Below are 11,384 nucleotides of genomic sequence, written 5' to 3'. Positions count from 1 at the left end.
TGGTGCTGGGGATTGAACTCTGGGGGCACTCTACCATTGTGTTACTTCCCCAGCCCTTTGTGTTTTTTATTTTGAGACAGGGTCTTGCTAAATTGCTGAGGCTGACCTTAATTTTTGATCTTCCTGTGCCACTATGCCTGGTTCAAGTCCCTACATTTCCACAAAATTTGTTCCAGGGCAATAATCAATAATGCAGTCATTGGGGGTGGGGATGTGGCTCAAGCAGTAGCATGCTCGCCTGGCATGCGTGCGGCCCGGGTTAGATCCTCAGCACCACATACAAACAAAGATGTTGTGTCCGCCGAAAACTAAGAAATAAATATTCTCTCTCTCTCTCTTTAAAAAAAAATAAAAATAAAAAAAAATAATGCAGTCATTGAACAGATTTTTTTTTAAAATTTTTTTAATATTTATTTTTTAGTTTTTTGGCGGACACAACATCTTTGTTTGTATGTGGTGCTGAGGATCGAACCCAGGCCGCACGCATGCCAGGTGAGTGCGCTACCGTTTGAGCCACATCCCCAGCCCTGAACAGATTTTTGCATGAATGTTTTTGCCAATTTTTTTTTCTAGTGCTGGCGACTGAACTTAGTATATCATGTATATTAGGCAAGTGCTCTACCATGGAGTTGTAAATTCAGCTCCAACTATTTTTTTAGGGGGTTACTGGGGATTGAACTAAGGGGCACTTGACCACTGAGCCACATCCCCAGCCCTATTTTGTATTTTATTTAGAGACAGGGTCTCACTGAGTTGCTCAGTGCCTTGCTTTTGCTGAGGGTGGCTTTGGACTTGCCATCCTCCTGCCTCAGCCTCCTAAGATGCTGGAATTATAGGCGTGCACCACCACACCTGGCTTCAGCCCCCCAAATTTTTAAAAACAAAATATGGCCTTGGATGGATTGCCACTGCCATCTTGAGTTTCCAAGTTCTCGTCTGTACAAGGGGAAGAAATATCCACTATAAGTTCCTTGTTTAGTGGGGCTGGGGATAAAGTTCAGTTGGTAGAGTGCTTGCCTTGTATGCACAAGGCCCTGGGTTTGATCCCCAGCAACCCCTCCCCCCCAAAAAAAAGGTCCTTGTAGCATCTGATGGCCATCTTAAGTGACAGCTGCCATTTTAAGGAAAAAGTTTCCCTTTCCCACCTACGGGCATTTCTGAGAACGGCTCACCACTCCCTCCTACCAACCCAACCTTAACCGCCCCCATTAGGACCCACTTGGCTCTGATTCCTGAGCCTGCCCCATAAACGTCCCAGAACCCAAGCCTGTTTGGCCTCTCTCCCATAGAGAAATGGCCTTTATTGGTCAGCTTTGACAAATAAATTCTCATGTGTATCTCTGCCTGGTCTCCGTCTTTCATTTCTCGTCCCTCATTCCTCCACCTTTGAGGTTCACAGAGTATGTGCCTTAGTGGGCAAAATCAGGACACAGTAGGAGCTTAATATACCACACAGCAGTGTAAATTCCTCAGGAAGCACAAGGGTTAAATGCTCTGAAGCCTGGGCTTGAATCCCAGTTATGAGACTTTGTTTTGGCTACTTACCTTTTCTGGACTTCAGACTACTCAGCTATGAAATTGGAATAAAATTCTATGTAATCTATACTGAGTGAGGTGGCACATGCCTGTAATCCCAGCAATTTGTGAGCCTGAGGCAGGAGGATCACAAATTGGAGGCTAGCCTCAGCAATTTAGTGAGGTCTTGAGCAACTTAATGAGACCCTATCTCAAAATAAAAAGCAAAAAGGGTTGAGGATGTAGCTTTGTGGTAAAGTACTCCTGTTCAGTCCCTAGTTAAACAAACAAAAATTCTTCCTGGTGCAGTGGCACATGCCTGTATCCTAGTGATTTGAGAGGCTGAGGCAGGAGAATTGCGAGTTCAAAGCCAGCCTCAGCAATTCAAAGTCAGCCTCAGCAATTCAAAGTCAGCCTCAGCCACAGTGAGGTGCTAAGCAACTCAGTGAGACCCTGTCTCTAAACAAAATACAAAATAGGGCTGGGGGTGTGGCTCAGTGGTTGAGTGCCCCTGAGTTCAATCCCTTGTACCCACTCTCCCCAAAATTCTAATATTTATAAAGATTACATAGATTACAAAAGCCATTCTAGGGCTGGGGATGTAGCTCAGTGGAAGAGTGCTTGCCTAGCATGTGTGAGTTACTGGCTTCCATCCTTAGCACTGCATAAAAATAAACAAATAAAATAAAGGCATTCTGTCCATCTACATCTAAATAAATAAATAAATAAATGAAAACATTCTAACTTGATGAGGGGGTATCTGTTTTACTGCCTCGTTCGTTCACTGCTATATATGTTGGACAGAGATTAGTGACTGACCCCATAACAGGTCCTGAATAAGTATTTACCTAAATAATAAAAGGGCATCCTGCCTAAGGAAAATACACCCTATCTGTAAAACCACTTACACAGCATTTACATTGCATTATGTGTAATAAGTAATCTGGAGTTATTTAAAATACACTGGAGGATGTGGGTAGATTATATGCAAACACTAGCTCATTTTATATAAGGGATTTGAGTATCTGCAGATTTTGGTATGTGCATGAAGTGGGGGAAGTAATCTCCCACCCATACCCAGGGAAGACTGTATTTTTCTTTAGGTTGTTCTAATAGAGGGCAAAGTTCTACACTTTGTCTATTTTATTCACCACTTTATTTCACAATACCTACAACACTGGGGTTTCTGTGGACGTTCCAGAACTGACTCAAAATTGTCCTCCTTGATCCATAAGTATTTGCACAATTGGACAGCTTCATAAATAACCACGTGGACCTCTCCGTGGGGCCATGAGGCCCGCCATTATTTTGGCCAGGAGGGGTCGGAGTCTCCGTCACGTGACTGCCATTCGCCGGTCTGCCTCGGAGGCTGTGGAGGTCCACGTGGTCCCAGCCTCGGCGGAGGAGGTACTGCGCAGGCGCGATCCCACGGCGCAGGCGCAGACTCGGCTCAGGCGCGCGGCCAGCGGCGGTTGGCTGCTCGCGGGTCGGCGGGCGGTTGGCGAGAGCCGGACCTGAGCTGCAGCTGCTAGAACCGGCGCCATGGTGGAGAAGGAGGAGGCTGGCGGCGGCATCAGTGAGGAGGAGGCGGCGCAGTATGATCGGCAGATCCGCCTGTGGGGATTAGAGGCTCAGAAACGGTCAGGGCCGCTGCGGCTGGAGGCGCCGAGGGTCTGGAGGCGGCGTCCGGTGGGAGGTGTTCCGGGCCGGGAGGCAGCGCGTGCCGCTTTGAAGAGGGAGGGCGGGGTTTACGTGCGTGGGCAGGGGAGCGCTCCCGAGACCCCTGCGGGCGTCGTTTGGTGGTGTTTCTGGAAGGTGTGTGGCCGGGAGATCCCCGAGTGGCTGTTCGGAGGAATCGGAGACTTCTTTTTTTTTTAAAACTTTTTTTTTAAAATTTTTAATATTTATTTTTTAGTTACCGGCGGGCACAACATCTTTGTTTGTATGTGGTGCTGAGGATCGAACCCGGGCCGCACGCATGCCAGGCGAGCGCGCTACCGCTTGAGCCACATCCCCAGCCCCAGAATCGGAGACTTCTGTAGGGGGCGTGGGGAGGTCTTCAGGGAGCTGGATTGGCACTCCGGGAATCGGGCGTCCGGAAGGGGTACGGTGGGCCTTGGCTCGCAGCGGGGGCTTAAGGACCAGAGGGGTCGGGGGTGTGCGGACTGGGTGAAGGGGGCGTAGTTCATTCATTCATGGGAGGGAACCTGTACCTTTGCTCGGCTGGGGGCGCCTTGGCAAGCGGAGCTGAGGGGAGCTTAGGTTCCCGGGGCTCCTCGGGAGCGGGCCGGTCTGAAAGAGTGCCCGATTTGAGGCAAGTTCTCTCAAATGGGAGCCTAGAGAGGGCTTGCAGGTGCCAGAGGTGGTTACTGGTGTCTAGGTGTGACGTGGTCCAGAGCAGACGGGGGGGTGGTTGGTTGGGGTGAGACCTCTGCAGAAGGTCGTCGATTCAATCAAATATTTGCTGAGCGCTCGACGTAGGCACTATTCTGTTCCCTGAGCACATCTCAGTGAACTAAACGGGCTCCTTCCTACATGGAGCTTTTACTTATTTATCTATTTGGTACGCGGGCTCGAACTCAGGGGCTCTTAACCACTGAGCCCGTCCCCAGCCTTTATACTTATTTTGAAGCAGGGTTTCGCTAAGGTGCTTAGGGTCTTAACTACATTGCTGAGGCTGGCCTAGAATTTGAGACTCTCCTGCCTCAGCCTCCCGAGTTGTTGGGATTGCAGGGTGTGCCACCGTGCCTGGTTGGAAGAAGTGTTTTGATAGGGTGGCCAGGGAAGGCCTATGAAAGGCAGGATGTAAGCCTCAGGCTTGTGTGACAGGAAAGAGCCGTATTTGCCCCTGGAAGGGGTGATGGTGGGAAGAGCCTTGCTAGCATGGAAAACAGCAGTCCTCAGGCTTGAACATTGCTTGGCAGATTAGAGAAATAGGGTGATTGGAGCCAAAAGTGTTAAGTAGCTTTTATTCTGAGTTTGCTGGGAAACCTGTTGGAGCGTTTTTTGAGTGGGAGTAATATGATCTATTGTGTATTTTAAAAGGATTACTCTTTGTGGAGAAAAGGTTAAGGAAGGCAGAAGTGGAATTAAAAGATTCCCGTTAGACTGTGGCAATAATCCAGTTAAGAAAAAAAAAAATTGATGCCTGAAACTCTTGAAGGGGTCAGGTATATATTCTGGATATATTTTGAGGGTAAGGGAGGTGTTTGAAGGATTAATCGAGGGGAGAAGGAGAGGCAAAAGTCAAGGATGACTCTAGTGTTTTTGGTCTGAGAACTGGAATGATGGAATTGTGGGGGAAACTAGGCTTCTTGGGGTCAGGGAAGCACCTTTTCTCTTTTAAATTTATGTTTGGGTGCTTGTTATACTGTAGCAGTACATGAGTGGTTGAGTTCAGAGGTGAGGTAGAAGTGATAGGTTATGTGATGTGAGTACAGAGAGTATAGAAGTGAGGTGAGGGATTGGGGAGGCACATAGGTCAGTAGAATTTAGTTTGAGGAGGGTGTACCTTTCAGAAGTGTTTGGTTAAAAAGTTTAATGTGGGGGGTTGGGAGTGAAATGGGAATTACCTCAGGCTTATTTTAGATGTGTGGGGTCTTCTGTGATGGATGAGAACATAATCATTGTAAAACATTAGTGTCACTGGTCAGAGGATTAAAGGCACCTGAAATAGAAGGTTGAGAAATAACTGAGAAGAAAGTGCCTTAAACATAGGTGGTCTTGATTGATTTTTAAGGAATGCTAGTCTCTAAAAGGGGTGGAAGGAGAACTTTTAGTTGGAGGAAACGTTTTTTTTTTTTTTTAATATTTATTTTTTAGTTTTTAGGTTGATATAATATCTTTATATTTATGTGGTGCTGAGGACAGAACACAGTGCCTCAGAGTACTAGGCGAGCACTCTACCACTGAGCCACAACCCCAGCCCCTGGAAGAAACTTTGAGGACATAACCCATTAAATCTATCTGGATTTGAACCAGAGACGCTTTACCACTGAAGTACATCCCCGGCCCTTTTTATTTTTTATTTTGAGACTGTCTTGCTAAGTTATCCAGGCTGGCCTCAAACTTGTAATTCTTCTGACTCAGCCTCCCTGGTCATCAGGTTTACAGGTGTGTGCTGCGATACCCAGATCAGTCGATGGGTTGATTGAATTTGGGGTACTGGGGATTTCTACCAGGGGCAATTTTGCACTGATCTATTCCCAGTCCCCCCCCCCATTTTTACTTCATATTAAAGAAATTTATTGTAAAATATGGTTTGCTTATAATATAGAACATTTTTTTTTTTTTTTTGAGACAGGGTCTCATTAAGTTGCTTAGGTCCTCATTAAGTTGCTGAGGCTGGCCTTGAAGTTGCAATCCTCCTGTTTCAACCTCTTGAGTTGCTGGGATTACAGGCATGTACTGCATGCACCTATTATATTTTTGATATAGATTTCCCTAAGTTGTCAAGGCCGACCTTGAATTTGGCAATCTCTGGCCTCAGCCTCCTGAGTAGGTGGCATTAAGAGATATTTTAAATTTTTAGGAGAAGTTAGGGGAAAAAATATCCTCTCAAAATTTGGAGGTTTCTGGAGAACTGGGGTTGTGGCTCAGCAGTAGAGTGCTTGCCTAGCACATGCGAAGCTCTGGGTTCGATCCTCAGCACCACATAAAATTAAATAAAAATAAAGGTATTGTGTCCAAATACAACTTAAAAAAAAAAGTTGGAGGTTTCTGAATTCAGTGTTCCCCTGGAAAATAGAAATGTCATACATCTCCATCAGTTGGAGTTAGGTAGAGGCACCTTTTTACACAGGGCATGTGTTTGCTAGTTTGTCAGCGACTCCATCAGTTCAACATCATTGGAAGTGTTAGCCTGGCTGTTGTAAACAGGTGAGTTTGCAAGTGTTGCCTAGGTGCATAACCCATTTCACTGATGGTTTAAGGAAGGGAGCCAACTTGCCCAAGGTCACATACCAAGTAAGTGGAAGAACTATTAACGTGAGTTTGTCTCTTAAGTCACTGCTATTATCATGACAATTCATTTTCTACAACAGTGGCAAGCAAAGAGTTGTGTATCTTCTCAGAATATATGTTCTCAATTTTTGAACTGGCGGTCACAATAAGACATGTCTGAGTCAGCATATTTAAGAGTGAGGAATGGAAGGTGACTGGAAAGAGAAGTAGATTATATGCATCAAGAGGACAGTTGTTGAGTGGATGAGATGGTAGCATACTGTAGAGGCTTTGAAGATCAGAAAACCTGGGTTCAAGTCCTCTCTTATAACAAGCTCTTTGACCTTCAGCTTTTGGTCTTAGGTTCCACATCTGCAAAATGGAGGAAAGAGTGTGTTACTAAATCTTTTTCTCTTTTTTTTCCTCTTTCTGGCCAAGGCTATCCTTGAATCTGTGATCCTCCCGTCTTGAGCTTCCTAAATTGCTTGTATTATAGGTATATGCCACCATGCCTGGCTTTTTACATATTTTGTGCATAATTTTTGTAGGATTGATTCCCAGAAGGGGAATTGCTACATGAGAGAGCATGAATCATAATAACTGATATTCTTTAAGTGGTGACTATGTGCCAGGTATTGTTTTAAGCACTTTTCATATAATCGAGCCATAAATAAGCTGTAGTCACAGGGGCGGGCCCTAGCATGGTTAAAGATTAAACACATAAATATGAGTTTTATTGTTGACAGCAGTTGAATTAAAAAGGAAAACAACTCCAGAGAAGTTGGTTTGTGGAGCCATATAGGAATGTAGGCTTTGGAAATGCTATGTGGCTACATGAGATGTGTTGTCAGAGGCATTTAAAAACATTCTTTGCTGGAAAAGTTCAGGAGAGGATGCTCACCCCACTCAGCCATAATTAGAAAGGACTTTTGGAGAAAATGACATTCAAGTTGGGTTTTGAAGTCTTGGGAAAAGCTGGACTAGTTAGAGGAAGACAGCATGCATTTCAGGAGTGTGGAATGTGATTTAAAGTCTGAACATGGGCACACACCTCTAATCCCAGCTGCTTGGGAGGCTGAGATGGGGGGATTGTACGTTCAAGGCCAGCCTGGGCAACATGGTGAAACCCTGTCTCAAGAAAAGGAAAGAACATAAAGCCTGAAGGTGGAAAACTGGAGGCATGCCTGGGAGTGAGTAATGTAGAAATAGTAGGAAATAAGGGTGGTAAAGTAGGATAGAGCCAATACTAAGTGGCTTTAAATGCCAGCTTTAGTTTTTAGTGTTTTTTTTTTCTTTTTTCCTGTCAAATTTTTAAAAATCTGGACCCTTTTATGTAAGTAAGGCAATGGATCCTGAGAAGAAGTTATTATATTCATGTAACTTGTGCATGTGTTATATATGTCAGGTAAGGATGCTTTGGCACTCACATTTACAGGTTGTCAATGAAATTAAATGACATGAATTGAGAATTAGTAACCCCATTTTACTGATTGTATAGTTTTCTGGGTCACCCAGTTAGGTAGTGGCAAATCCAGAATTCAAACTCCTGTTTTCACACTCAGAGGACATTAATGATTGGAAGTGCCCATTGCTGAAAAAACACTAGGGGAAACAAGAGCCTGAGGGGGAAAAATTAGTGGATTTGGAGATTAGGAAGCCATAGGTAAAGTTTGTAACTACAGATTCCCAATGGAAAGGTGGATCATTGGTAACTATTTTTTTTTTTAAAATATATTATTTTAGTTGTAGATGGGCACAATACGTTTATTTATTTTTATGTGGTGCCACGGATTGAACCCAGTGCTTCATGCATGCTTTGCAAGTGTTCTACCACTGAGCCACAACCCCCGCCCATGCTAACTATTTTTGAGATACCAAAGTGCCAAATAGGACAAGATCCAGTCACTCAGCCTGAAAGGGAACTTGGAAGCTACAACTTAAGGTGCGCTGTGGCAGGGTCAGCTGAGCTAGTATGTCTTATCTGTGATCTGGAGGGTTCAACTAAATCCAGAGGTTGTAATTAATCTTTCTGATGTCAATTTTTTTTTTTCTTATACTGGGGATGGAACCAGGGGTACTCTACTACTGAGCTACATCTCTAGCACTTTTGATTTTTTAAAAAATTTTTAGTTGTCGGTGGACACAGTAATTTTATTTATTTATATGTGGTGCTGAGGATTGAACCCAGTGTCTCACACGTGGTAGGCAAGCGCTCTTGCACTGTGCTACAACCCCAGCCCCACACTTTTGATTTTGATACAAGATCTTACTAAATTGCTGAGGCTGGCCTTAAACTTGTTGGGAGTTGCTGGGATTACAGGTGTGCTGCACTCATCAGGCTTCAGCTACTGCTTTTATTAGACTCCTAGTTAATTGCATGCAGGTGTCTAAAATTATTGGAGTCATTTTCGCAAAAAAACTTTCACATGTTTTCCCCAATATACTGGTACTTTTAGAGAATTGACTTTTTATATAAATCAGTAGTAAACTCATTGGCCAATAGCAGTCAAGTTTAATTTTGTTACTGGGGATGGAACCCAGGGTCACTTGACCACTGAATTACATCCATCTCCAGCCCACCCACCTTTTTTTTTTTTAATATTTATTTTTTAATTGTAGTTGGTCACAGTATCTTTATTTATTTTTATGTGATGCTGAGGATCAAACCCAGGGCCTCGCACGTGCTAGGTGAGCACTCTATGCTGAGCCACAATCCCAGCCCCTGACCCATCTTTTTTAAAATTGTTTAATTTTTTAAAATTGGAGTCTTGTTAATTTGCTTGTAGCCTCCCTAAGTTGCTGAGGCTAGCCTTGAACTTGTGGTCCTCTTGCTTCAGCCTATTGAGTTGCTGGGAATATAGGTATATGACAAGAAGTTGAGTTTATTTGAGACTATTTTAAATTCTTCTTTCCAATCCTCAACCCTCATTCTTGGGATTGGATCCAGTGGCTCTCTAGTGCTGACCTATATCCCCATCTATTTTTATTTTTGAGACAGAGTCTTGCTTAGTGGTCAAGGCTGGCCTCAAATTTGTGATACTCCTGCTTCAGCTTCCTGAGTTACTGGGATTGTAGGTATACACCATTGTGCCCGGCAGCTGGAAAGGGTTTTTTTAAAAAATTCTCCATCATGCTTGATTTTTGTCACTTTTTTTTATATTTATTTTTTAGTTTTAGGTAGTCACAATATCTTTTTTTTTTTTTAAAGAGAAAGTGACAGTGAGAGAGAATTTTTTTTTTTTTTAATATTTTTTTTTTAGTTTTCGGCAGACACAACATCTTTGTTTGTATGTGGTGCTGAGGATTGAACCCCATCCCTAGCCCTTTTTTTTTTTTTTTAATGTGATGCCTCATGCATGCTCGGTAAGCACTCTTAACACTGAGCCACAACCCCAGCCCAGTTTTTGTCACTTTTTGATATATTATGTATTTGTTTATCTAACTCCTCCTCCAGGAAGCAAGAATTTTCTTATTCACACTATGTTTCCAAATTCTCTGTGCCTGGCATAGTAAGTGCTCAGTAAATATTTCTTTCTTTCTTTTTTTTTTTTTTAACTTTTTATTCTATCACCAATAGAGTAATTAGCAATTCTTTTGAATGAATTTTTCTATGCAGGATGGGTTGGAACCTGTGTGTTTTCTATATTTGAGGCTGTGGAACTATGGTGTATTTAATTAGAATCAAAATTACTTCCCTGTATTTTGTTCTATGATTCGTAATCTCCTCTCTTCTTTTTTTTTTTTTTTTTAAAGAGAGAGAGAGAGAGAATTTTTTAATATTTATTTTTCAGTTTTCGGCGGACACAACATCTTTGTATGTGGTGCTGAGGATCGAACCCGGGCCGCACGCATGCCAGGCGAGCGCGCTACCGCTTGAGCCACATCCCCAGCCCCATAATCTCCTCTCTTCTATATTAGGAGGTTAACAGTTTCTGCTTTACAGGCTGCGGGCCTCCCGGGTGCTTCTTGTTGGCATGAAAGGACTCGGGGCTGAAATTGCCAAGAATCTCATTCTGGCAGGAGTTAAAGGACTGACCATGCTGGATCATGAACAGGTACGCTGTTATCACCTTATAACTGCCCTTTTGTATCTATCCTCTTCAGTATGAAGATTTTATGAATGCCTATATATGTTGTGAAAGGATGGGTAGTGTTAGTGGAACTCTAGTCTTTGGAAACTGAAGGTACTAGTGCTGGGTTTGAATTCTAGATCCACCCAGAGGAGATAGATTACCTCACTGAGCCTGCCATCTGTAAAATGGAGTTAATAGCATTTCCCTTGGAGGAATAGAGAAGTAGTTTTCCAATCTATGCCTAAAAACCACCTGGATAACTAAATGAAGTTGCCTGGAGCCTTTGTGGTAGTATAAAGCTTTTACCCTCAGTGATTCTGGTTTAGAAGATCTTGGATAAGGCTCAGGAACATATACATTTAAAGATGTCTGAGAGCTGGGAGTTTTGGTGCACACCTGTAACCCTAGTGTTTGGGAAGCTGAGGCAGAAGGATTGCAAGTTTGAGGCCAATTTCAGCTGTCTGGAAATAAAAAATTTTAGAAAGTGGGGGCTTGGGGATGTAGCTCAGAGGTAGAGTGCTTGCCCAACATGAGTAAGGCCCTCGGTTCAATCCGTAGGACTGGGGAAAAAAGAAAAAAGAGAGAAAGAAATAGGGAGAGCCGTGGATGTAGCTCAGTGTAGAGTGTCCCTGAGTTCAATCCCCATTCCACCCCCCCTCCCCAAAAGAAAAGAAATAAATAAATAAAAGACAGATGGGTCAGGAGATTTTGTTGTAGAATCTCCACAAATATTACTTTGAAAAACATACTAGTTGGGTGAGGTGGTACATGCCTGTAATCTAAGGCAGGAGGATCACAGGTCAAGGCCAACCTTAGCAACTTAGTGATGACCCTGTCTCAAAATAGAAGAAACTG

At 43.5% G+C, this 11,384-nt stretch overlaps 1 protein-coding gene across 6 annotated transcripts in view; it reads left to right on the top strand.

Moving 5' to 3' along the window:
* Positions 1 to 2,954: 2,954 nt before the first annotated feature.
* Positions 2,955 to 11,384, top strand: part of Sae1 (SUMO1 activating enzyme subunit 1) — a 70,552-nt gene continuing 62,122 nt past the window's right edge. For 3 of the 6 annotated variants that reach the window (XR_006854173.2, XM_046455505.2, XM_046455508.2), the window contains exons 1-2: positions 2,955 to 3,155; positions 10,400 to 10,511. Coding sequence is in view for 5 of the 6 variants with exons in the window: in XM_046455505.2 (XP_046311461.1) it covers positions 3,058 to 3,155; positions 10,400 to 10,511 (210 nt within the window). In the remaining variant the exon portion in view is untranslated. Of the gene's footprint in view, positions 3,156 to 3,430; positions 3,620 to 10,399; positions 10,512 to 11,384 lie in introns of those variants that run through there. The other 3 variants (XM_046455504.2, XM_046455507.2, XM_046455506.2) reach the window with 3 other exon arrangements.

The sequence above is a fragment of the Marmota monax genome, unplaced genomic scaffold (assembly GCF_021218885.2).
Source record: "Marmota monax isolate L192 unplaced genomic scaffold, Marmota_monax_Labrador192_F-V1.1 WCK01_AAM20220418_F8-fsc00149, whole genome shotgun sequence".
NCBI lineage: Eukaryota > Metazoa > Chordata > Mammalia > Rodentia > Sciuridae > Marmota > Marmota monax.
The sequence above is the reverse complement of the archived record's forward strand: the minus strand, read 5'-3'. Positions and strand labels throughout refer to the sequence as shown.